Source organism: Talpa europaea (assembly GCF_964194135.1).
Source record: "Talpa europaea genome assembly, chromosome: 14".
Taxonomy (NCBI): Eukaryota; Metazoa; Chordata; class Mammalia; order Eulipotyphla; family Talpidae; genus Talpa; species Talpa europaea.
Genome location: NC_140082.1, coordinates 76,054,879 through 76,082,745, shown reverse-complemented (window position 1 = coordinate 76,082,745; position 27,867 = coordinate 76,054,879). Strand labels below are relative to the sequence as shown.

General features: G+C 39.4%; 1 protein-coding gene across 2 annotated transcripts in view; it reads right to left on the bottom strand.

Annotated features, from left to right (window-relative positions):
* Positions 1-26,488, bottom strand: part of TUBGCP5 (tubulin gamma complex component 5) — a gene marked incomplete at both ends in the record, with an annotated part of 30,779 nt that extends 4,291 nt beyond the window's left edge. The window contains 19 exons of one of the 2 annotated variants that reach the window (XM_084253821.1): positions 723-901; positions 1,347-1,467; positions 1,845-1,929; positions 8,250-8,432; positions 9,801-9,989; positions 10,594-10,792; positions 11,710-11,978; positions 14,803-14,918; positions 16,004-16,206; positions 17,638-17,884; positions 18,393-18,486; positions 19,511-19,600; positions 20,113-20,227; positions 22,033-22,168; positions 22,557-22,636; positions 22,967-23,063; positions 24,260-24,368; positions 24,485-24,538; positions 26,343-26,488. In XM_084253821.1, the coding sequence (XP_084109947.1) occupies positions 723-901; positions 1,347-1,467; positions 1,845-1,929; positions 8,250-8,432; positions 9,801-9,989; positions 10,594-10,792; positions 11,710-11,978; positions 14,803-14,918; positions 16,004-16,206; positions 17,638-17,884; positions 18,393-18,486; positions 19,511-19,600; positions 20,113-20,227; positions 22,033-22,168; positions 22,557-22,636; positions 22,967-23,063; positions 24,260-24,368; positions 24,485-24,538; positions 26,343-26,488 (2,712 nt within the window). The remainder of the gene's footprint in view (positions 1-722; positions 902-1,346; positions 1,468-1,844; positions 1,930-8,249; positions 8,433-9,800; positions 9,990-10,593; positions 10,793-11,709; positions 11,979-14,802; positions 14,919-16,003; positions 16,207-17,637; positions 17,885-18,392; positions 18,487-19,510; positions 19,601-20,112; positions 20,228-22,032; positions 22,169-22,556; positions 22,637-22,966; positions 23,064-24,259; positions 24,369-24,484; positions 24,539-26,342) is intronic. The other variant, XM_084253822.1, reaches the window with a different exon arrangement.
* Between the last annotated feature and the right edge of the window lie 1,379 nt (positions 26,489-27,867).

Sequence of the window (27,867 nt, the reverse complement as noted above, 5' to 3'; positions counted from 1 at the left end):
AGCCGCAGAGAGCTCTGCCACGGCCACCGTGTGTGAAACCCAGGCTCCAAAGGTTATCATTCATCCAAACAAGATAGGTGTTAGAACTTAACATATAGAATGACTATGAGATTTTTTCAGGAATGATTTTAAACCCCAAATGAGTACTATACTCCAATAATACTGATACTATTCAAATGCACGAACTCCTCTGTCAGTGTTTCTCTAAAACAACTTTTAAGATCTATAAGCAAAACAGTTTCATTTACTTTGAAATGGGTTACTTCTTGTTTTAAGAAAATGAAAATAGAAGTAATATACACTTTCATTAAGTGTAATAATCTGGCTACATCTTCCTCCTTATACACCACACCAACCTGATAGATTTTAGCTGTTACTGAAAACTGAAGACATTTTCCAGGGGAAGTTCTGTCACACTGATGAAATTTTAGGGACTATCAGCAAGTTCTGAAGGCAATTCCCAAAGAGGGGCTCTGGGAGCGCCTGTCCCAAGGGGTTGCTGGAGGGAGGGCCAACAGGCACTGCAGGCCCTGGATATACGTCCACTTTTAAAAAATATTTCCCCCGTTGGCACATTATTTTTAAGGTGTGCTATTTTCACACTAACAGTATATAAGCATTTTATGGTTTCCTTTGAATTTATAAATGTATCACAACTAACTCTCTATGAATAGTGAGCTGTATACAAGGTGACAGAGTTGAGCAGACGGACAGATACAAACCCTGGTCATGATGTAGTTGTGCAAGCTGTTCACAAAGTGCATGAGCTTTACTCTTAAGAGGAACATACGATGAATCTGCTGCCTCACTGGTTCCTTCTGTGGTCCAAACTGAGCAGCTATGTCTTGTTCACATACAAGTCCTTCTTTAAGTTGTGGTTTTTCAGCAGTACTAGCAAGTTCTATAAAAAGATTGAAAAGGCAGAATGGGGGAAAGAGGAGCTTCTCAAACCCCACCAGTACTACGGCACAGGGCAATCTGCAAAGGGCACTGCAGGAGGGACCCCATCTTCACCTCTGGAAGGTGAAGCTGTGAAAAGTTCCCTATATCATCTGCATTATCACTGCCATTAAAATGTAAATGCAAAGTCCTATTAACTTGCCATTAAAAACGTTTGCATAATCTAAGAAGAGTATTTATTCTGGCTAGGTTCCTTACCAGGTTATTTCAGACTAATACAACTTCTGGATATTTCATTCAGGGAAGTTAATTCTGAGGTCTGTAAATCTGCTGCTGCTATAAATACAAGTTATCTGTATACCCATAAAATATGACCAAAGACAACATGCTTCCTTTTTTCAGGTTTAAAATGAAATTATAATTTATCTGTTGAAAATACATCTTACCACCAAATAGCAAAACATCCAGACTATATTTTGCCCACTTTATTTGCAGTAAAAGAAGGAACACTTGATTATAAATTTTTTGACATTCTGAACTTATAACAATGTCCACAGGCCATGGGACCTATGAAAACAAAAATAGGAAATTAGAATAGAAAGTAACCTATTACTTCCATGTTTTAATTTTTTTCCCAAAGATTTATTTTACTTATACAAGCACTGGGTATAGTCAGAAGCGCAGGAGGGTGAGAGAATTCACCAGAGCCAGAGGGGAGAACAGAGCAGGCAGACTGATGAAGTACACTGCTGAGAGGAGCAGCGGGCAGCAGGAGAGGTCTGCGCGCCATGTGGGACCCTCGCCTGGCGGCCGGGGATTGAATCGGCGCTGTAGAGGCTACAGGCAGCTTCACAACCCAGCGCTCAACTGCTGCACCACCAGGGGAGGCCCTGCACGTTTTATTAATTGAAAACAATGTTCTTACAAAGAATATCAGCACATACCTTGTAGCTCAGGGTCAGACCATCCAAGATATGAACAGGGAGTTTCTTCTTAGCTGTGTCAACATTTTCAAAAGATATAGATAGACTAGAAGAAGAAATTTCAGTTTTAGTTTTTGAAAGTGCTCACATAAAAATCTTTTAAATCATTAGCATTACTAACATATTTCAAAAGAGACACTGTAGGGCCTCCATGGTGGTGCAAGGGGTTAAGACGCAACCTATGAAGCAATCCACAGCCACTGCAGCGCGAGTTCGATCCCCAGCCAAGGAGCTACCCACATGGAGCGGCAGACCTCTCCTGTCTCGCCCGCTGCTCCCCTCAGCAGTGTACTTCAGTCCATCTGCCTGCTCTGTTCCCCACTCTGTCTCTGGTGAATCCTATCACCACCCCTACCCCCACCTCCACCCCCACCTTTCTGGCCTGTACCCCAGTTCTTGTATGCATAAATAAATATTAAAAAATAAATAAAAAGGCCACATCCCCTAATGTCATTTACAGATTCGATGTGCTGCCTCTTCCAGATCCCCGTGAGATTTTAATTAGGAAAAAAAAAGAAAAAAAAAAAGGAAAAAAAAGATTTAAAAAAAAAAAAAAAAAGAGACACTGTATTTCATAAAAAGAATGCAACAGTTCCAATAAAGGCATTATTTCCTAGCATATATTCCAGATTAGGAACTTGATATTAGAAATAAAGATGTTTTAAATAGGTTTTGGTAAAAAGAGAAGATATACTTAATAATTGTATTAATTAGGAAGAAAACAAAGTCAGAGATAAAGATGTAACCGCAATAGATGGATGCTTCATTTTGGTAAACCTCAGACACCAGCTCAGAAGGCCAAGTTTGTGTTGTAGGTGGAGGGGACAGAGGGTGTGTGGGGCATGAGCACTGACAAGAACGGGTCTCTTCTGAAGTGTGGGGTACCGCTTTATCCACTCCTTCTGGATGTTGGTTTGAATGTGATCCTCAACAGAGAGCACCAAACACAGGGTACAGACATTTCCCTTCACTGGGCACTGTGTGGCCTCGTGTTCTTGTCTGGTGCTCAAAGTCCTGTCAGTGGATTGAGAAGTTATGTCACATTCTCTGGTTATAGAGGCACAAAGTCACGATGCTGGTTGTGACCAGGCAAGGTAAAAGGGTAATGCAGACGCAGGAAGTGAGCCCTAGGAACAGGGATATAAAAGGTGGCACAGTGTTTATGAATTGGCTGACTCATTTCATGTCTCAGGCACTGATCAGACATTTTTTCAGCTTGAAATATGTGTCCACTAAGTGCTTAATAGGTACTTGCTGACTAGCTTAATTGTTAGATGGCATGCCAAGCAGGAAATAGAAAACTGATCCCTTCACCCCTTACAGGGGCTCATAGCCCAGAGCAAGTATGCAGAGTTATACTCCAGTCATCAAGCAGAAATCAGGCCCACACCCAGCCAGTCCGTGTGGAACTGTGTAGCACAGAATATACCAGGATATGTGAAGGGAAAAGCACACAACAGGAGGAAGCAGGAAGGCTCAGAGGGAGGAAGAGCATGGCTCTTGGAGAAATAAAAATGCCCCCGGGATGTAAAGTGTGTTAGGAAGAGTGGCATGTCTTTATGTGTCTTTCTTATGAGAGACGAGGCTGGGCAAACAAGCCAGACAGTAGAGCTCATTCTCCTTCATGAGAAGCATATGTTAAGAGGCACCAATGAAGAGTCCAAGAATGAGTAGTGGTGGAATGTGTTACTGATGGGGTCTGGCTAGGTCAAATGGAAGGGGATGAGCTGAGATACAAAGGGATGGAAGGTAGCTTAATAGGGTGCTGAGCAAGCGCTGAATGGGGAAAGTCAGCCTGAAGGCAGAACCAGCCTGAAGGCAGAGACTCAATGTCAGGGACGGGAGAAGGAGAAGGGATGCAGGGAGGCATAGCCTGTCTTCAGGCACGGGGATGAACAGTGGTGCCTCGGCCAGAAGAAACAAAGGATGGCTTGGGAAGAGGAGATGATGAGCTCAGTTCTAGACACATGGCATTTGTGTATTGTCACCAGCTGCTGGCTATGCAAAAACCTAGGTTAAAGTTATTGATGTGCAGGCCACTGGGGCTGCTGAAGCCAGTACCATGGACTGGAACTATCCTGGAAAAAGTGCTGAGGCAGGAGAGAGAGAAGCTATGCCCAGGGCAGGGGAAGGGGGATGGACCTTCAAGAGGCTGCTCAGAGCAAGGTTGTGGGAGGGATACAAGGTGGGGGCACTGAGTGGGCAGGAGAGCAGCTCTGGCATTGGTGCTGGGACTTTGCCAACGGGAGGGCACAGATGACACCATGAACCAGGGAGCCACAGCAGAAGGGGTACTGCAGGGTAGCTCCTTTGTCCTGGGCTAATCTATCAATGGAACACAATCTCGATACAAACTGGAGGAGCTAGACAAGTTGATGGCAAAATACATCTGAAAAAACAAAAAACAAAAAACAAAAAAACAAACCAAGAATACCCATAGCCAGGAAAGCTCTGTTAGTAACATAGAATGATACTGACACATGGATAGAAAGAACAATGAAACAGGCTACAGAAATCCAGAAAGGGATCTAGGTGCAATGAAAATCTGATGATGAACGAGCATTTCAAATAAATGGAGTAAGATGGATTTTGAAAAAATACGTAAGCCACGGGAATCAACTACAGTCATTTGGAAAAGGACAGAACCAAACTGATTTCTCAGAGTTTGTAGCTGGATAAATTCCAAATGGCTCAAGATCTAAAATGCAAAAAATTCATTCAAGCATTAGAGAGAGAAAATGGGTGAGTTTTTTTATAACTTGGGAAAGATTAAAACTTTGGGTATGCCATAAAATGAAACAGGTCTGTAGCACAAAACAATCATTATCCATCAGCAGCATAAGATGACAAGTGTCAAGTTGGGAAACATGTAAAAAGCTTCTAAAAATGAAGCCAATTAAGACCAACAACCTGATACTGATAGAAATAGTGGCAAGAGGTATGGATTGTTCAGCTTAAAAGAAATGCAAAAGTAAACCTCTGGAATGATGACTAAACTCATGAATTCACTCATAATGAGAAAAATGTAAATTAAAACTACACTGAGATGTGGTTTGTCACCATCAGACTGATGACACCCCAAAAGTTTGACATCTTCTGTTGGTGAGGCTATGGAGAAGCTACTCTGCACATTGCTGGTAGGAGTTAGAAAAGATGCAGACTTTAGGAAGAGGACTTTGGTGCAGCTGGCAGAAGCGCACATGCTTTCCACTCTGGGGCAGAATCACACAGCAGTACCATTCGAGGAATACACTTGTAAACAACACTGGCAAATGGGAAGTGAGACGTATAAGAGCAGTCATTGCAAACACGCATAGCAAGAGAACTGAAACCCGAAGGCCCAACAATAGGACAGCTGGCTGAGTGAACAAGGCGGAAAGTCAGCTGTGACGAGCAAGGACAGGCTCACTGTGGAGTGGGTCCAGGACGTAATATTTATGTAAGAAAAATAAACCAGGTGTCAGAGAGTGTACACTGCATGCTGCCTTTTGTGTAACATGTGAGGAGGAAAAGGAATACATATACATGTGTTTTTGAAAAGTAGGAGGATAAAGCAAAGTCTAATACAAAATGGTTACTTATAAGGAACAGGAAAAATGGGAAGGAATAGAAGCCAGATCTCCCTAAAAGTACCTTTGCATCAACAATTTTAACTTAAGAAACATACAGCTATGTTACATAACTAAAAAATAAAATTGAATCAAGAGGAAAAAGAAAACAAAGAAATTCCTAAAAGTAGAAAAAAAAAAAGGACTCCAACCCTCTATCAGGTTGGTGGTATAATCACATGGAGAAACATTCCAAGTGACCTTGAAATAGAGGATTTTGATGACTTGAAAGTACAAGAAAGGGAAAATAATCACAAGTATGCTTTACGTGCTCAGAGTGCTTGGTGCTACTCTTATTTCATTGGAACTACTATTTGTTATAGAACAAAGCAAATATGTATTTATGATAATGTGCTACTAAGTACTCAAGGGAATAGATACAAATGAAAATCAACTAAGTAAAATCCTGTAATCTGACAAAGGAGTCACGACCACACAATGTGAAAAGGAAAATCTCCTAAATACTGGGAAGCTTTAACAGCCACATGCAAAACAATGAAATTAGATCTTTACTCCATACATAAACACCAATTCAAGGTGGACAAAAGACTTGGATATAAGACTTGAGAACATAAAACACATAAAAGAAAACACAGGCAATGCTCTCTTGGACACCAACCGCAGAGATGAATTTGGGGACACAACTCCAACTGTAAAGGAAACAAAAACAAAAGGCAACCTGTAGACTGGGAGAAGACATGTGCATATCACTTATCTGACCAGAGGTTAATTTCCAGAACATATAAAGAACTTATACAATGCAGCAGTGACAACAACAAAAACCAACTCAATCAAAAAATGGGCAAGAGAGCTAGACATTTCTCCACAGACAACATTCAGATGGCCCACAGGGACAGAAAAAATGCTCAGCATCACTTATTATAAGGGAAACAAGTCAAAACTACACAGACATATCTCCTTATCCCTGTGGGAATGGTCTATATATAAAAAAAAAAAATCTGGGAACAACAAATATTGGCCAGGATGTAGAGAAAAAAACATCCATCTATTGTCGGCAGGAATGTCTCCAATGAAAAGGGTATGGAAATTCTGCACAAAACTAAAAATGGAAATATCATATGATCCTGCAATGCCACTGCTAAATATTTACCCAAAGGTTATGAAAACACCAATACCAAAGGCATTATGCACTCCTCTATTTACAGCAGCATTATTCACAATAGCCAAGACACCCTAATGAGTCTCAATGCCCCGAGACATGGCTAGATAAAGAACTTGTGGAATATATGCACAATGGACTACTACTCAACTATTAAAAAAAAAAGATGAAATAGTGCCTTTGGGGACCAAACGGATAGCTCTTGTGATCATGCTAAATGAAATCAGTCAGAGAGTGAAAGACAGTTCCTGGATGGTTTCACTCATTTGAGGAATATAACTGATCAAAGAAAACAAACTGACAAAACACAACAAAAACAACTCTATGACTCTGAAAAACAGAGTGGTTACCGGAGGGGGTAGGGGGAGGGAGGAGGTGGTGGGAGAGGGACTGTGACAGGGCCTGGGCACTGGAGCTTGGTGAAAGGGGAGTGAAGCATGTGCACACTTGGAGGTGTGGAGTTGTAATCCCCAAATTATATAGTTACATAGATTGGCAAATCAAGAAAGTTTGAGAAAAAGAAATATCAACATGAGCTTAAGATTCATATTTTCTCCTTCTACATATTTCTGGGCTTATCCACTGAGAAAGCCCAGAGTCGGGAAGACACGGTACTGGTGATGCCCCGGTACCCAGATCGAGGGATCTGTAAGACAAGACAAGACAAGTGCTCCTGGGCAAGGGGCACAGGTCCACGGAAGCCAATGCACAGGATGGCCTGACAGCAGTCCTGATGTCCTGATGGCAGGGCACTATCCCAGAACACTCGCGTCAAAGGACTCATCACCTTTGGGTGATGATGGGATAGTATGAGCAATAACAGAAAAAAAAAAATTAAATAATATTAAACATTAATTATTTTATCTACTGCTAAGTAGTGGATAGCTGGTCACCCAGTGTTGCTGTGAGGAAGAGGATGCCAAGGGTAGGTAGTAAATGTTACCTACTACTTAGTACCTTCTTACGTCTCCTTCTGAAGGGCCACTGAGCGTGCCAAGAAAGGAAGGCCGGCAGGGTCATGGAACAGGAAAAAGGCGCATTAAACAGAGTGGAAGATAAGTCTCTGCTATACTAAGACTTAGCATAGCAGTACCAACCCGCAGAGCTCAGCAGCTGACTACAGGGGAGCAGAGGGTTGGTCAGTTCCATGGTCGGGGATGACCTAATACAGCGGTATGCAAACCCCCAATTCCGCCTATTGCGTGTGAACATATTTCCCATCTCTAAACTTGGGCTGGCCTGTGACTTGGTTTGGCTAGCAGCAAGCAATGGAAGCGAGGGTCTGTGAGGCGCTGAGGGCTTTGCTCTCATTCTCTCAGATACCACCTGAGACCACCTCAGAAAAGGCAGCCATTCATTGCAGGGCAAGGGCTGAGGAGAGGGGAGGCGTCATGGCTAGCAGAACCCAGCCACACCAGGGGGGCCACTAGACCCTGACAGGCTAGATGGTCCCATCTCATTGCCTCTCCTGACTCAGTCACTCAACTACCTCCACCTCAGTTTTCTAATAGTAAAATCGCATTAGTAAAATACATAGGACTAGTGTGAGAATTAAAAAAGGTAATATAAACATTCATAGAAGAGTTTTGCCACGTATTATTTTATATTTAAAATAAAAGGTGCTGCCTAATAGTTTACCGCAGACTGTCCTCAGGATAGCGTTGTCCTACTGCTTCTTGGAGCTGGACGTTAAGAAAAGACACATTCTGCCAGGTTTCTTTTTCTCTAATTTTATCAAAAATTGATGTGTAGAAGTCATACATAGTATCACCACCTTCCATTAAGAAAAAATTTCTCATGGCCTGTAAGTACTCAACCAGCCTGAATGGAGAGAAAATAAGCGATACAATGAGCTTAAGCTCTTAAGACAAGCTTCTGGTTCACTGCTAGGTTTTGCATACTCCATCACAGTGAGAAAGAGGTTTACACTCCACACTTATTAACACTAGGAATAACTAACACCGCTTAAAGACTTGATAAAATATTAGTATACAAGAAGAAATGTATAATATTGTAGGAAATCGGGCAGTCTTATTAAAGGGTAACAAGGTTAATTCAAGTCCTTCCACAAATGGGTGAATTTCCACTGCTACTATTTAGCATATTTTTTCTATGCATTTGGAAAAATATAGTTTCTACCATATTATATATATTATATCCTGCATCTTAAACTTTAAGATCATTTACATTACTTAAAACTATGTAGAAGCATAATTAGTATGAGCCTTACAAAGTTCATAAATGAATACGTAAAATTTTTGGATATGTCATAACTTAAAGAACTAGTCACCTGTTACATTAAGTCATTTCATGCTTTCCCCTCTGAAAGCAAACTTTTTGATGGGCAGTTTTCTGCAATAAGCTTTTTCTTGTATTTTTTCTTGTATTTCATTTGCAAGGACAGATTCTCAGAAATCAAGAACTAAATTTCACAACACAGTTAAGACATTGGTGGCTCACTAATCCTCTCAAAAGAAAACTGCTTAGGGCTTTCCTGGTGGTGCAAGGGGTTAAGCACCACACCACAAAGCAATCCACAGGCTCTGCAGCACGAGTTCTATCCCCAGATGGCCAGGGAGCAACCCACATGGCGCATCAGACCTCTCCTGTCTCGCCTGCTGCTCCCTTCAGCAGTGTATTTCAGTCAGTCTGCCTGTTCTGTTTCCCACTCTGTCTCTGGTGGATTCTCTCACACCCCCCGCATCTCTGGCTTGTACCCCAACTCTTGTATGCATAAATGAATAAATCTTTAAAAAATAAAAGAGATTTAAAAAAACTGTTTATTGCATATCCATTTCCTACTCTAAACAAAATTAAATTTTTATAAAAATTGAAATAAAAATTGACTTTAAAATAACTTCAACTGCAGAACTGGTAGGGTGGAGTTGGGGAGGGAATGCGGGAGAGCACCCAATGGGCTATGTTGGAGAGTTACTGATGCTTGGGTAGTGAGTATGGTATGGTAACTAACAGACATTTGAAGAGGTGTAAACCTCTATCCCTAAAATACATACACAATGTTGTAAACCAACATTATTTCAATAAAATAATTTTAAAAAGGGAGATTTCCATATTAATAAAATGTAGTAAAATCAAATTTATCCCATTAAAAGAAGTTTTTCAACTGTTCTTAAAATACAATACACTTAAAGTACTGGCTACTTCCAAAACTGAAGGACTCCACTGTACCTGTAATCTTTTTTTAGAGTGCGCATGAGGTTTCCACAGCAATCAAGATACTGCTTGTCAATATGAGGATATAGGCAAGACCTCAGCGTTAATTCAAAGGTGTGACACGTCACAGATTCTGATGATCTGTCCACACATATATCTCCACCAGCAAACTTCTCATGAAAATCACTCTGTTCCAAATACAACCTTTAAAAATAAAAATAAGTCTTTTTAACAGCTGCTGTCAAGAGAATTCTCTTACATGTCAGAGTCCCATTTTTACCTTTAGTCCTAAAAAATTACCAACAATTATAGAAAATCCTGTCTCTCAAAATAGCCTTTGAGTGAACCAGTCATTCACAGAGTTGCTGCTATGCCTTTTAGGGTAAAGCACTGACTAGGTCTTTCTAGGCTTCAGGTAATAGGGTAATTTGTGGGCACTGACTTATTTCATCTGGCGAAGTGCCCCCAAAACATCTGAGCATCAAGATTCGGTTCATGCAGAGGGAGGATCTAACTAAAGGTGTGTGTGATGCACCTCCTGACCTATGCTTTCCAAATAGCTTCTGTGCCTGTATCCAGAAAAGAGATAAGAGAGGCAGTCTGTGGGTTTCCACAAATAGAGAGGCAACTACAAATCTGAAGTAAGTGTAAGCACTATCTTCTTGTATTCCATCCATTAGGAAGGATAGGCAACAAAGATTTTTGTTTTTTAAGGCTGGAAAGCCCTACCTGGCAGAAACAAACAATTACTAAATATTGCACAGATCTTGCCCTTTCAGTCACTGAAAATCCTGCAGGTGTGTGTCACCTTGCAAAGTTAATTGCCAACAGAGGATCGTGAGCATCATCCAGTTCCAGATGCCTCTCAGCAATGGATTGCATCTTTATTAGGTTCTCTTTGGTTGCTTGTTGCTCAGTGCAGTCCACAGCAGTGGACTCGTCTCCATGTCGCAGACGTGACTGCACAGATTCCAGAAAGAGGGTATATAAGCTTTTTCTGTCTGCATCTGAAACAAAGAAATATGTAATGTGAATCATGTTCTGGTAAATAATATTAAGAAATATCAGATAATTTTATCTCAGGATAGCCTGTGTTTTTCCATTGGTCTATCCCTGTTTCTTTATATTATAGTGCAACTAAACATTTTTGTATCCTGTTAAACAACTGCAAAGTTCATGGTTAAATATCCAAAATATAAACTAACTTTTCAGGACAGAGTGAAAACCTAAGAGGATACTTGAAAGTTACCATCATGGTGGATTAAACGATAAGAACACTAACTGAGTCAACTTTATGGGAAAAAAACACTTCTGACAGTGGCAATAACACAATGACAGTAACATTACATTTTATTATTCAGTCAAAAAAAACAACAGTATTATTTAAGGTAGGTACACTAGAGTAAGCAAAATAATTCAGGTAATTGTAACGTGATTTACAAACAAAACAACTAAGTTCATATGTATACCTTTAAAGCCTTTTCAGCTGATAAAATTTAAAGCAGATTGCATTAGAGAAGACAAGATATTATATCAAGATTTTCTTGAAATCTATGATCAAATCCGAATAGCTCATCAACAAATTCCTACTTGTCAGAGTCCATGGTCCTCAAAAGCGAAACACCACACCACATGGCATGAAGCAATGTCAGGACTATGCTTAAGCAGTGAGGAAAACACACGTGGAATTTATTACCACCGCCTTTCTAACAGTGTGATGTTTCCAATGATGTTTCCATCTTTGTTTTTAATCAAGAGCAGCATGACCTATTACTTTGCCTATTACCTATTACAGCTAAATAATTTTCATGAAAATAAAAGGTTTTGTTAATTTTTAAGCTACAAAATAATCACGTATCTCAAAACAAGCAAGAAGGGAGAGCAATGGTGGGTGTGGGGAAGATACACGAGGAAGGTCTGATACCTCTGGCTGTGGCCTGGCAGGTGGTGCCCTCTGAGCACTGCAGATTCTTCAGTAGCTGCATAGACTTGCCAGCCATTATGATCTGTTTCAGCACGGGCTTGAGGAAGGACACCATAGTGTGCTGCCTGCTGGAGGGCCCCTGGTCACTGCCTGAACTCGCACTTGCATTATCACTCATTTTTTCTTCATTCTCTGTTTTCTCTGATACGCTGTATAACGTGTACGTTGCATACCAAAAGTCTCGGTGATTGACTGGAACATTTTTGTTTCTATAGAGATTCAAAAGAATTTTAAACTTCAACTTTAAAAAAAAAAAAAAAACCCAAACAACACAATTCTATCTTGAACATGCTGTCCAGGTATTCTGAAACACAGTAAGGCCAATTATTGTAAAACAAAGCAATCTTTAGGCAAAATGGGGCAAAGGATTGTCAGACTTCAGTTTAACATTGAAAAGTGGATAGGGCCTCCCTGGTGGCGCAGCGGTTGAGTGCTGGGTTGCAAAGCTGCCCGCAGCCTCTGCAGCGCCGGTTCGATCCCTGGCTGCTCCCCGGCCGCCGGAGGAGAGTCCCACATGGCGCACAGACCTCTCCTGCCGCCCGCTGCTCTCCTCGGCAGTGTACTTCGGTCCTTCTGCCTGCTCTGCTCCCCGCTCTGGCTCTGGTGAATTCTCTCACCCTCCCGCGCTTCTGACTGTACCCAGTGCTTGTATAAATAAATAAATAAATCTAAAAAAAAAAAAAAAAAAAAAAAAAAGAAAAGTGGATACTCTGAATGGCCTAAATTAAAACAAGTAGAAAGTTCTTAAATTGGAATTGAATAAGTGATAATTTGGTTCTCTTTAAAGGTAGAATAAAAAAGCTTATCCATTTCTCCATCTCCTGTGAAAGTAATCTCCATTTTATATCTTTATTTCCATATAGATTCTTTTTTTTTTGAAGATAAGAAGAGAAACTTCTTTTTTTTCTCAGAGTAGACAATTGCTAGAGAAATTTCGTTTTTTTTTTATTTTATTTTTATATTCCCCATACAATTACAACCCCCTTATTTTGACCCCAACCCCTCCTTTTCCCACCCCCCCAACCCCCATAGAGTGTCTCTGGTTCATAGTTGTTTGTTGATTTTGATTTTCACTTTCTTATAGTTATTCATTTTCCTGGTCCCTTATTTAAGTTTTCTAGATTCCTGCTATGAGTGAGACCATCCGGTATTTTTCTTTTTCTTTCTGGCTTATTTCGCTGAGCATGATCCCTTCTGGCTCCACCCATGTTGCTGCAAATGGCATGTGTTTATCTTTTTTGAATGCTGAGTAATATTCCATGGTGTATATGTACCACATCTTCTTGATCCAGTCATCTATTTTTGGGCATCTGGGTTGTTTCCAAAGCTTAGCTATTGTAAACAGTGCTGCTATAAACATAGGGGTGCAGGTGCTCTTTGGAATTGATGTTTCTGTGTCCTTTGGGTAAATACCTAGGAGTGGAATTGCTGGATCATATGGAAGCTCTATGTTTAGTAGGTCCAGAAATCTCCACACAGCTCTCCATAGTGGTTGGACCAGTTTGCACTCCCACCAACAGTGCAGGAGTGTTCCTTTTTCTCCACAACCTCGCCAACATTTGTTGTTGCTAGTTTTTCTAGTATGTGCCATTCTCACTGGTGTAAGATGGTATCTCATTGTAGTTTTGATTTGCATTTCCCTGATTACAAGTGATGTTATTTCCATATAGATTCTTAACAGGACTGCTTTTAACAACAAAGTGATGGATACTCATCACCCTCTAAGAAGAGTCAGAATCCCATTTTCACAAAGCTTTTCATATGAGATCAATGAAACAGGACAAAAGAGTCAATTAGAGAAAGGACAATTCATTTACACAAGCACTGTGTGAAAAGGGCTACCTTTTTAGAGCACTAAGGACCTAATATTATCCTTCTTGATGAGTTAACTGGATAGCTGTGAATTAATGAAACTAAACAAAATGCCTAACTTAAAACAGTTAAAAAGTTAAGAGTACAAACAGCTCTACCTTGTTACTTACATGAATTCTGTTCAGAAAATAAATTAGCTGAAGGGGTTCAATACAAATGAATCAATTTTTCTTAGTCATTGTACTAAAATACTAAGAAATTTTAGAAAAAGTAGCTAGGGCCTCCCTGGTGGTGCAAGGGGTTAAGTTTCAGCACTATCAAGCTATCCACAGCCACTACAGCACAAGGAGCTGACCCACATGGCACAGCAGACCTCTCCTCAGCCTACTGCTCCCCTCAGCAGTATATTTCAGTCAATCCGCCTGTTCTGTTCCCCACTCTGTCTCCAGTGAATCCTCTCACCCCTTGCACCTGTGGCCTGTACCCCAGTCTTGTATGCATAAACAAACAAATCTTTAGGGCCTCCTTGGTGGCACAAGGGGTTAATCACCTCACTATGAAGCAATCCACAGCCTCTGCAGCACGAGTTCGATCCCCAGAAGGCCAGGGAGCAACCCACATGGCACAGCAGACCTCTCCTGTCTTGCCCGCTGCTCCCCTCAGCTGTGTATTTCAGTCAGTCTGCCTGTTCTGTTCCCCACTGTGTCTCTGGTGAATCCTCTCACCTCCCTGCATCTCTGGTCTATACCCCAGCTCTTGTATGCATAAATATATAAATCTTTTAAAAAAAGAAATAAAAAGTAGCTAATTTGGTAAGATAAGGACATTAAGAAGTATATTCTATAATATTTTCATATCTTTTACCTTACTGAAAATTTATAATGTAAGTAGTTGAAACCATTTGATATCATCTAAATTAATTTTATGGGAAGCAGTACACCTTTTATTGTTATTAGCCAATCATAAAAACACTATTATTCAAAAATATAATTTCCTGATAAAAACTGTGATATAAAACTCAGAAAAAGATATTTTTGGTCAGCAACTTGTGTATTCTATAAAAAAGCAACAGGACTTGCCTATGGTGACAAACAGCTATTATGTGAACAGCTCTCCCTCAGTATCATCTGATGCCAATGAAGTGCACACTCTCCACATGAGAGGACAGACGTAAAAGCAGCACCCAGCATGCCCCCCAAACTGCAAGTTGCCAGCCTTTACCTTTGGATAATGAACTCCCTGGCGCTGTCACACAGATGTCCATGCACGATCCACTCGTCCACAATCTGGAGGTAGGGCCGTACCGTTTCCACCCAGAGAGAGAACAGCAGGGAGACCTGGGGAGAGCGTGCAGGCCTCTCAGAACTCCCTCAACTCTCGATGAAATGTGGTCTAAATATTTCAGAAACGCCTTTAAAAAAGTGATCATATTTCTGTTTTTTCTTACTTCAACAAAGTAATTAAAATCCAAAAAACATACTATAAAATCCTTATGAGAAATTCATGTAAAAACAACAGTGACCATATAGTCTGTGGGCCACACTAGGATCTTCTTGAGAATGAAGGTTACACAGGCACAACAGGTCTAACCTGGACAGTCTATGCTGGGATACAGTTATCTCCTCTACTAGCAAACTGTCCATAAAAAATGAGAAAATGATTTAATTCTACTACAGTTCCCAGTAGAAAAAAAAATTGTGTAACTCCAAAAAGGTCAAGTTCCTGTATATTGAACTATAGTACTAAAATGGTAAGAAAACAAAGGTACACCAATAAATTAGGAAAAACAACTAAAACATGTACACAAACAAACCTACAACTTTTTGGTAGTCTATATAGCTGATTTTTTTTTTTAATTGTGGGAAAAAGTTATATAACACAAAGTTTACTATCTTAACCATTAAGTACACAGTTCAGCAATGTTAAGTATATTCACACTGTTATGAAACAGACTTCCAGAACATTTTCATGCTCTAAAACAAAATCTCTCATCTATTAAACATTTCTTTCCCCTTGCGCCCCAGAAAACCACTATTCTGCTTTCCATTGCAATAAATTGGACTACTCTAGATACCTTATATAATAGGGTTATATTTTATTTAAGAAATGGCTACTGCAAATACCTATGTGAACTAGGCGTTTTCCACATCTTGCTTTTGTATTTTGCTTTGTACTTGTCTCAACATCTAACAGTAATAACAAAAGCCTAACAGTAATAACAGTAGTAACAGTGAGCCTAACAGTAATAACAAAAGCCAGTTTTCTATAACCTGGAATTTGGAAGCTAATTTAAAAACTCTGATCACCTATCTGACACTGTGATTTAAGCACCATTTTTACAAAGAGCTATGACAGGCTATCCCACCTCCCCTTTGGCAGAGCAGGATGCATGCATTTTAGACTAGACAAGGGTCCCACATACGGTTTGCTCAGAGGCTTCTCCAACATTGTCATACTCAAGAATGGCCTTGTACAGTATGTTGAGAAGGTGAGACGCTCGGACAACATTTCGAGTGTCAGGTGGAACTTCTGCAACTCCAGTACTAAACACTTTGTTTAGAACTTTGAGCTGAGCCAGTCGAGGTGACAACTTGTCCACAACTATTGCAAGAGTTATTGTTGTGTCTGCAAATAGCAAGCAATCAAACTCATTAGCAAGGACAAAAATATATGCATTCAAAATGTGATATAAGTGTTAAGTCATTTGTGAAAAGACATATCAAACTGGAGAGTGGTAGGTTTTACTATCATATATAAAAAGGAATGAATTTACTTAAAAAGATCATTCAACAAAAAAATATATAAAGGAACTAACAGTTCATGTGATTTTTAAACATCTAGAGACACTCAATCTCATAATAAAACAATGTAAATTAAAACTGCCCTCAGTAAATAAGACAATGGGCTAGGGTTTCAGTGAGGGAAGGGGTAACTATGAAGGGGCAGCATGATCACCTTCCATGGAGACAGCACAATTCTACATCCCCACTATGGAGGTAGTCATAAGAATTTACACATGCGATAAAATTTCACAGATTCACATTCAAAGACTATTCACCCCGAAACCCCCTCCCCTCGACCAAAATCAAGTTCCTGCAAAACTCACTTGTGTGAAACCCACATCAAGTAACTGCAGTAAACACTGTGCCAACGTCAGTTTCCTAGTTTTGGTAATATACTGTAATTATTTAAGGTGTTACCATTGGGGGCTGAGTGGAAAGAACAGGGGGGCCTCTCTACTATTTTTATAGTAGTTGAAAATAGTTGGGGGGCGGGGGAAGTATACTGGATTTCCATTGTATACTTAAAAGTTTGACACTAAGAGTGTGCAGTAACAGGTGTTCATTTACACTGATGACAAGAGTACAAACTTACTGACCTATATACCTCTGGAGCACAATGAGGTCTCTATCAAAGACAAACAACCCACCACTTTCCCTTTGACCTAGCAATTCCATGCCTAAGAATTTACATTACAGATAATTTGCCCCACACATGTAAAATCACTTAAATGTAAGTGGCTATCACTATAGCAATGCTGGCAATAGCAAAAGTCAGAAATCTGAAATGTCCATCACAAGTGGATTGGTCTATGATACATGCCTACAATGAAACACTCAATTTGTAAAAAAAGTAATGAGAAGGGGCTTTACTTACTTGTATGTATGATCCTCATAATTTAAATTAGAAAACAATGTGAAAGAGTTGTGTGATGGATTACTAGGTATGTGCACATGTACATACACTGCCTGCATATATATAAACTATTTCTGGACGGCTACATAGAAATTGATGTCTTGGTTTCCTTTGGGGAGGGGAACTGAGTACTTGGCTGGGCAACTGGTACAAGAGGAAGAATTTTCACTGCAAATTCTTCTGCACTATTTGTACTTTTGGAGACAAGAAAGGTTTAAAATATAAATTTAAAATAACTTACAAAATGAATGCATTCAAAATTATTTGCCATGTAATTAATTTTTTATCATTTAATAATGCAAATGGTACTCAAAATGTGAGTTAGGTGTTTTATGAGTAAAAGGGAAAACATGTAAATACCATTATTGATGATGGACTTCTCAATTTCTGTCAGTTCCTCTTTGAAACTAATGAAGTATTTGTACAGGGCCCACATGAAAGCCTGGTATGTTCTAAAGGGAGCTTCAGTGGACTTTTTAGGAATGGAACCATTTCCAGGTAACATGTTTTCAGAGCTGTGCCCCATGACTTCATCAATGAATTCCTGGATCCGAAAAACAACTTGGCCATAGGCAGCGATTTGTTCCAGCAATGATCGCAAGCAGCTCTATAACAGAAACAACTGCAGTTACTTAAAGTTGGTTTTTCTTAAGCACTGAGACTCATAGTCCCCTCACTGTAAAATACTTTTGGGACTGTTTTAAACAGTATGTTGAGTAGAAGACAGTAATAAAACAAATATTTAGTTTAAATTCAAAGGAAATAATGTAAGCACTGATTTCTACAGCATACAGGATTATAGTTTATACTTAAAAAAACACATACAAGGTAAGTGTACTATAGGTAAAATAAACCCAACAAAGAGCACATCCCACCACTATCCCAACATAGGAAAGGAATCAGAAGCAGAAAACATAAATCAAAACAAAGTATGACTTATACAAATAATATTGGAAGAATTTTCTAAGCACTAGGAGCTGTACAATTCAATTTCTCTTTTACAATCTTCAATATATTTGACAGTTTCTTTTAATACTACAAATGTTCTAAAGTTTTATTACCATGGTTTAAATAAATCATATCAATTCTAATTATAATAAATACAAATAACTTACATGTGTCAAGTGTGTTACTATAATATTGTTTCTCACCGTTACTTTCCCATCTATCAACTGAAATATAAAGAGCTTTTTTACCCCTGAAAGTAACCTGAAATAAAATAAAAAAGATGAGTGTACTTTAAGTCTACAAAAATTTTCACTACAGTAATGCCTTGAATTTTTAATAAAAGGTTGAGAATTGAGGAGGGGAGCAAAGAGGTCAGGTAATAAGAAAATCGAAGATATCAATCCTTTTTATCTGATTACCTCAGGACTCAAGATATTTCAATATCATCTTGGAGAAAAGTTTAAAAACATTGTTGTCAAAGAATTTTCTCTACATGTGTATGATGGTCCAAAGAGATCTTCCCATCTTTACGAATGTCAATATTATACTTTATGGCACAGAAGGCTAGAACCTGGAAATCCTAGCAGCTGAATGACACGCTGCAGTTCTCATTTTCATTTTTGTAATGGAATCTATATTCTTGGATTCCTGGTTTCCAGGCATAGGCGCAGACTACCTCTTACTGATAACCTCTTCCTAGGAACCTGCTCTGAACTCAAACATTTACAAAATGATGGGCTTATCTAAATCCTATATAGCACCAAGCTATTTAAAATAGAAAAAGAGGTAAATATACCAAAATCTCACAATGTCACTCAAATCTGAAGTTTGAGCTTCATGAGTCCCCTAATCCAAGTTTAGGTGCCCAATGGGAGTCATACCTAGTGGTCTTTTTCTAGTTTGCATGTGAAACCCCCCTAAACACCTCTCTTAAAAAAACCAAAATTTTGCATCTCACCAATAATTTCTCAACCATGAGTTAGGCTAAGAGGTCTCACCGGGCCTCCCTGGTGGTGCAGGTGGTTGAGCGCAGCGCTATGAAGCTGTCTGCAGCCTCTGCAGTGTGGGTTCAATCCCGGCCGGCCAGAGAGATATCCACATGGCGCGGCAGACCTCTCCTGTCTCACCTGCTGCTCCCCTCAGCAGTGTATTTCCGTCAATCTGCCTGTTCTGCTCCCCACTCTGTCTCTGGTGAATCCTCTCACCCTCCCACACATCTGACCTGTACCCGATTCTTGTATGCATGAATAAATAAATCTTGGGCAAAAAAAAAAAGAGGTCTCACCATAGGGTTTCCCGAATAGCCTGTGTCTCAGTAACAACTACTCTGTCGTCTGGCACATACAACGGGTCACTGATGTACAAATGTTGGTCCCTGTTAGACAGCCAACATCAGATGTCAATAAAGAGGTTTCTCATTAAGCAAAATGGCAACTCTAAGAGAATATATGCAATTTAGCAACAATAACAAGTAAGTACAACATGAGCTTTAAGTGCCCTCCCATATTCACTTCTATGCACCACCAAAATACCCTCAGAGAAGTATTTTTGGAGAAATTCTAACTGTGACCTTTATTGCTGACCTAGGCAAATATTTAAAACTGTATTTTTGTTTTGTGGAAAACTGCAACTATTTTTATAATAAATACTTGAAGAGAGAAATCAAATAAATGGCCAAATATATACCAATCCATTCACCTTGATACAAGACGTAGTTAAATAATAATTTCATTTAAAAAAATTACAAATGGTTAAATTACAATTGTTAAGAAGGTTAAGTTTAAATTTCTAGGAAGTACTTGACTTAAATCACAAATCAAAACCCTATATTAAAAAAAAAATCAGATTCTTCTATCATTACAATAAACGAGAAATTTAGCTTCTTACCAGACAGCAGCTAAATTGGAATGCAAATGCAAACTATGAGGAAATCTTGATGACCCAGTTGTCCAGTACTGACGGACCACATGCTGCTCCAGCCAGCTTCGGCAATCTGACTCATCTATCAGAAGGAAATTTATTAAGTTTATTTTATAAGAATCAGGTAAAGAAAAAAAAAATATATATAAAAAATATATTTGATCATCTTTGTCACAATATTTGGACTTATGAGTCCCTTTAAATGTTCAACTAAAAAAGTTTCTTTAAAATAATAGCTACCTGAAAATATTTATATAATCTCATCAAGTAGGGATGATATTGGGAGCACAGGTCCATGAGCATCGCACTAAGTAGAGGGGAGTGAAGGTAGACTGGGGTCTGTCCACAAGAGGGCAACAATGGAAATGTGGTGTGACAAACCACAGAACCCAATGCTGCAGTTAAAAGCAGTGGAAGAGAAGTTCAGAGAGCCAATCAACCAATTTAAAACTGAGTTAAATGAAAAGCATAACAGAACAAAATTTATACACAGCCTAATATCAGGATGCAATTTTTTTAATTTAAATTTATTTATTTGTATATATTTTGCATTATTGTTCATTTTCATATAATACTTGCTTTCTCCTCTCAGGGGTAGTCCCTGTAAAATTCCCACCACCAATTCACCAGAGCACCATCACATTGTCCCTTGTGCTCCTCCCTCCCCTGTTTTGATCCCTTTCCCTCTCCCTCCTCTGCAGAATGTCTCTGTTAATTTTGTTTTTTATTATTATACCAGTGTGCAATTTTAAACAGGGTATACCACAAGAGCACTCACAAGAGCGCAACATATGTGAGAATACAGGTATTAAACACAGTAGAACTGGTTAAGTGGGCTGGCAGAGAAAGGAAAATGGAGTGGAAACCAGAAATAGCAGGAGAGAAGAAAATGACTAAACTAAATGGCTCTGTAGGGACTACTGCTGACAATGTGTTCTAAGGTGACTAATTCACACTCCTCCTAAAGAGCCAACTCAATTGGAATTAAAAACAAAAACCAGAAATGATTAGGATACAAAATCAACTTTGGTTGGTTAATGTTCATTCGGCAAGGTTCAAGCACAGTCAACAGGGCCAGGTCACTAATCCCAGCTTCTGGGGAGAACTTTATGGTATATGAGCCTGGGAAAACCACTTAACTAGGGCTTGTTTCCTTATCTAGAAAATGAAAAATAAAGTCAGATGATCTAATTTATAAGGTTGCTTCTAGCTCTTTCTAGATTGTACCAATTCGTATTTCTTCACTACAAACTGAAAAAGTAGACACTCGAATCAAAGCTCTTTTCCTTTTATTTGGTTACTAACGAGCAAAGTCCATCTTTCTTCAATAAAAGATACACTGGACCATGTAGGACTAACAAAGTTCTTACAATTATTAAAAAAAGAACAAAACTGCACTCACCACACACGTTTCAACATTAACTCTATAGAGTTACTGCTTAGCTACTAGAGAAAAAAATCGACATATGGATTACAAATTTGTTTTATAAAGAAGGCAGGACTTATCAACATCTTAAATCATATGGAACTAATTCTCAAAGCTTGCCCTTCCTTCTAGAAAATTCCTCTATTTAAAAAAGATGCCAGATGGGAGCCTCCCCTGTGGTATAGTGGTTGAGTGCTGGGCTGCGAAGCTGCCCTTAGCCTCTGCAGCGCCGGTTCGATCCCCGGCCGCCGGGCAAGGGTCCCACATGGCGCACAGACCTCTCCTGCCGCCCACTGCTCCCCTCAGCAGAGTACTTCATCAGTCTGCCTGCTCTGCTCTCCTCTCTGGCTCTGGTGAATTCTCTCACCCTCCCGTGCTTCTGACTGTACCCAGTGCTTGTATAAATAAATAAATCTTAAAAAAATAAAATAAAAAAGATGCCAGCATCTGTGACACAGTACCTTTCCAGCTGATGCAAGGCCCCGGTTTTCTGTTTTGCTCTTGTTCATCTAATGGTGTCCTGTCCACCTGAATCCCAGAGTCCTCTCTGCTCAGTGGTTGTTGATCATCTTCATCTTCACTTTCTTCAGACCAATTCTGATTAAAATAGGAAATATACCTTACCCTTAGAGTGTATAACAACTAGAGTTATTGAGATTAAAAATATTTCAGAAGAAAAGCAAAAACTATTCCAAATTACATTTTCCTGAATGTCCTGAAAATTCTTACTATAGGAAAGAATTATTTTGGGTGGCAAAAATCTCAAGATTTATAGTTCCTTAGGGATACCTGTATTCATGCTGTTGAATTTCCTACTACTAATGATTTGGTGCAAAAACTTAATATATCTTCCATAACAAATACTTTCATTTAGTTAAGCGTTCCTATTTTAGTCAAGTTGTTCTACAGAAGAAAGAGCCATAAAAGTCATCTGTATCACTTGACATGTATTTATATTTTCAATAGTAAAGCTACTGCTACTTACTGGTGTGTCTACATTTAGACCAAGGTTAATTTCTTCACCTTCCAGCAAATATTTTCCCCAGTCAAAATCATCTTTCTTTTCTAAAACATAACAAAAGAATTGCATCAGCTTTATCAGAAACACACAAAAACATACCCTACAGCTATAGGGAAAAGGCTAACAAAATGTAAAATGTATTCATGAAATAACTGAAATAATTTATAAATTAATATTCTAGTACATTTAAATTTCTAATATCTGTGATCCCCAGGTGATTTTTTTTATATTAATTGAAAGCAGATACTTTACAGTCAGAACTTATTTAAGTTTCATAGTTACACATCTATTTTTGAACTATCAATGTCTATTAATAAAGTAATACAACGAATTTCTCTTTCATTTGCTATATGTAAAAACACTTGGTAACATACCCACTTCTTTAACTCTTGGTGTTTCCACATAATTGCTGTTTGAAGGAGAATCGGACAGACACAGAAGAAGTGACAGTATGGAATAGTGTGTATCTGTCTTTAAAACAAAAAATGAACAATATGAATTACTGAGGTTGACAAGAGCTTTCTAAACTAGTTTCAGTAAAGATAACCCAATGACAGTTATAGCCTCAGTAAGTGTCCTGATTTGAAAAAACATGAGCTTTGCCTAAATAAATCCAATCTCTACATTTTTTTCATAGTTCAAATGTGGACACATAAGGAGATACCACTGTGGCCTTTCCTTAAGTTGATGGGCAATTAAAAAAAATCTAAAGCTCCCTTCCTTGGGAAACAAATCCTCCAAGTGTAGACAAAAGCAATGCCTAGCAATAACAGAATACTCCTTGCAGGTTACTGTGTGCAGAAAGGGTTAACTCAGGAGGCCTGGGTTGCCCAAACCCCCACATATCTCAAAGCTCTTCCAGACTGGCCTCTGACTGGCTCCCTAGAGAAAGAACTTCTGAATCCTTGGACCATCCTGCTGCGAAGAGCGATTCTGTAGGCTGTATCCGTGTGACCAGACAATTTATGCCAACAACATGACATCTGGTAAATGCCTCCTTTTGTGGGCTTAAAAGTCTCTGCTTGATGTCTGAGGGACTGGAGATTTAGTAAGGTCAGCCACAGGACACTGCACATCCATATGACTGAACCCCAATGAAAATCCTAGACACCAAGGCTGACCTTCCCTGGTTGCAACACAGACTATCACTGGGAGAATTAAATGCATCTCTAAGTGACTCCACTGAGAATCTTGGACCCAATTTTTTCTGGACTTGCCCTATGCACCTTTTCCATTTGCATATTTTAAACCTGTATCCATTCACTGTAGTAACCCTAACAGTGAGGATAGTAGCTTTTTTTTTTTTTTTTTGAGTTCTACGAATCCATCTAGCAAAACATCAAGTCTATAGGTGGTATTGGGGAATCTAAGGTTCAATATTAGTGTTCTGAACAGCTCCTGGTACCTAGTAAGTAGTAAACAGGTAGTTATTATTACCAAGTGCTGAGAAGCTATTTAAAATTTTAACCAGCCAGAAAGTGCTACCATTTGTGCCAATTTCTGATCTCAATTTCCACAGCTGATTGGGGCTGGAAATTTCCAGATTATAGTCTAGCCCATGGACAATACTGAAATAGAATATGCTTAAATATTAACATAAACAAGTTGACAATAATCAGAGAGGAAATGATGAATATACAGCAGACATCTCATACTAGAAGACATACCTTTACTTCTTTTATGTTCGGAAGCGATGCATTTAAAAATTCCTCAGTTAATCTCTTCCAACTAGCAGCTTTGCTGAGATCAGAATGGATGATGAACTTTTCGTAAATTCTAAAATATATTTAAAAAATCAACTGATAGTTATAAAACTATGTAAACAAAAGCCCTATAAGAACTAACTTATTTCTGTATACATACATATACACAAATATATAAAAGTGACTTACCCTTCTATTATCTTTTCTACTTTGTGGCTGTTGACATCCAAGAAACGATGAAATCTAAATGATAAAATGGAATTGTCATATGTATCTCACCATCACCTAATACTTAATTATACTGATAGATTTCTATGAGTGCATCTCTCTCTCTCTGAATTTCTTCCACCATCCAGGCAAACCATCACCACATATCAGAGACTGCTAAAGCGCCCTTTCGCAGCATACAGGTGATACTGAGTCTCCCCAAATTGTCTTGTGGTACTATTGTCTTCCTGTAATGCCCTAAGCACATCATAGCACTTAACATCAGGGGTTCCTTATCTTTTCATGCCATACTGAAGCCCAGTGTAGCCTAGGGACCCCTTCTTAGAACAATGGTTTTAAATCATAAAATGAAATACAAAGGAAACCAAGTACACTTAAATATGGCTGTGAAATATTTTTTAAATTCTGTGATACATTAAAACACGTATTTCTTTATTAAAGTATTATATAACAAGATGTAGCATTGGGTCCATAAATACCATTCAAGTAACAGTAAATATTTAGAAATTTATGCAACAACCATAATATGTGAAAGAAGACTTCTACTGATGACAGACTCATAGGTTAACTAATACTGCTGTTTTCATTCACAATTGAAAGGAAAGGCTACTTTTCAGAGGCCAGGATCATTTTCATTTTTTCTTGTTCAAATTCATCGCACTTGAATTCTATCATCAGGCACTCTGGTTAAGAACTTCTATTCAACATTTATGTAATTAACTTTTGTCTCTGCCTTAAGGATGGAAGCTATATCCAACTGTTTCTGTCTTTCTACGGCCCAGAACACGACTGTAATTTTTTAAAAAGAAAACAGGCATTGTTCATAGATAGTATAGCTCATTCAACTCGTTTTCCATTTTTTAGTCTCAAACCCAACAATCTAAAAATCACACTATTAAATAACATATTTAATTCTATTCCAGTAAATGACTGAGTGGCACACCACTTTACCCAGTATGATTTAGTTTCTCAACGTGTAAAAGAAGACAGTAACTTCCAACTCTAAAATGACACCAATTTTCCCACTGCTATTAGGAAATGTGAATAGAAAAATTAGGGAAAATGGCATTAAAATTTCTAATAGTACCTATTCAACATTGTCATGTTACATTTTAAAAACTGAGTTTATTGTTTCAGAAACTTGTTATTGTCTAATCTACATCTTCCATAAAGAAAAATAGGAAAACAGTTCCGACTTGACCTCGGTATCTAGATACAATTTTATAAATTAATTACATGAGAAACTATAAGTTGCTTAACTTCTAATTCCATTAGATGGTTTTTAATGTGCCATGTGCCAAGAACTGTTCTACGTGCTGGGCTCAAAACCAAGCTGACCAAGATCCCTCCCCTCTTAGAACTTGCATTCTAACCGGAGGTAGAGGAGGACACACAGCCAACTACAGGTAAGGTATCCAATGTGTCATGCTAGGCTTTTTGTAAAAAATAACAGCGAGAGCAGCGTCGGGGCTATTTGGAGTGATCCGAGAGGGGAGATGGAGTCGGTGAGAAGAGTTTTAAGCAGGGTGTGGCCACTGTTTCGTTCAAAACGTCACCTACCCACTCAATCAAAAAAATGATGCTTCGTGCAGTGCCCCACGCTATGGAGTGGGTGGAGCAAACAACAAATACAGACCCTTTCTCCCGGGAGACCCACCCACAACAATCCACTGTTTTACGAAGCGCGCGTCCCCTGTGAACGGGACCCGCGCGCCCGAGGGCCCCGAGCAGCGCGGAGATGGCGGGACCCTGGGTGGGGGTGGGCGGGGCGGCCCGGCCCCACCTGACCCCTTAGGGGCCCCGGCGCCGCGTCCCACACCTGAAGTTGGACCAAGCGAAGTGCAGGGCAAGCTGGAAGTTGGGGTCCGCCTCGTCTTGGACGCCCGCCAAGTGGCGGACGAGCTCGCGCACGTCGCGGTCCTGCTGTCTGTCCATTCGTCCGCAGGGCGGCCCGGGACGGTCCATGACTCCCGCCTCCGGCCGCGCACAGCCGCGCGGAGCAATTAGGTCACGCCCACTCTCGCGAGAGCTTGAGTTCCCGCCGCTTTGCGACTCAGTGAGTCTGCGGCGGCTCTCGCGAGAGTTCGAGCTCGCGCAGTGGGGGACTCGGATGTAGCGCGACAGGCGGCTGGCGCCCAGTGTTGTCTTCCTGGGGAGGAGTGTGGGGAGCTGCTCTGGCGGGCCCGTTGCTGATTGTTGGGCATCACTCAAGACACCCTTGGGCTCCTCTTTCCAGCTGCGCTTGGGTGGGTATATTTGGGAATGTCCCCGAAGAGTTGTTATTATTAATCAGGCTAATAATGGCTAGTGCTAGTTGATGAATTTGGGGGGACACAAGCATTCAGGCCTTAGCAACCAACTGAAACATTGACTGCACGAATCCCATAAGGAAAAAAATCATAAAGACAAATTCTACTAATGGGAATTTATGTGCTCTACCTGAGCAATTTTTTTTTACCATTATTGTAATATATATATTTTTAATTTTACTTTTTAATATATTTTTTACATCGTTCTGCATTTTTTTAAAACAATATATACTTTCTCATCTCATTATAGTCCCTGTGAAATTCCCACCACCAATTCACCCGTGCCCCATCACCATAGTCCCTTGTGCTCTTCCCACCCGTTTTGATCCTACTCCCTTCTCCACGCCCTGCAGAATATCTCTGGTTTATAGTTGCTTGTTGATTTTGATTTTCGCTTTATTGTAATAACTTTTTTTCTGATCCCTTATTTGGCTCCTCTGCATTCCTCCTGTAAGTGAGGCCATCCGCTATTTTTCTTTTTCTTTCTGACTTATTTCACTGAGAATGATCCCTTCCAGCTCTATCTATGTTGGTGCGAATGGCATGAGTTTATCTTTTTTGATAGCTGAGTAATATTCAGTAATATAGCTGAGACGTGTATATATACCATGTCTTGATCCAGTCATTTATTTCAGAGCATTTGTGTTGTTTCCATAGCTTACCTATTGTAAATAGTGTTGCAATAAACATAAGGGTACAGGTGTCCTTTCGAATTAATGTTTTTGTGTCCTTTGGATAAATGCTTAGGTGTAGAATTGCTGGATCATAGGGAAGCTACATTTTTAGCACATTGAGGCACGGCCACACAGCTCTCCATAGTGGTTGGAACAGTTTACATTCTCACCAGCAGTGTAGGAGAGTTCCTTTAATCTTTTTTTTTTTTTTTTGCACATGATAAACAGTATTGAGCCAATTCTTGCACAAGTTTTAGTAAACCAGGCATTAGCCTATTTTTTTGGTTCAATTTAACAATTACTGCTTGAACATCTTTAAGCTTTCCTCCTTTCCTTAAACACTGTTTAAAACAGATGTTTA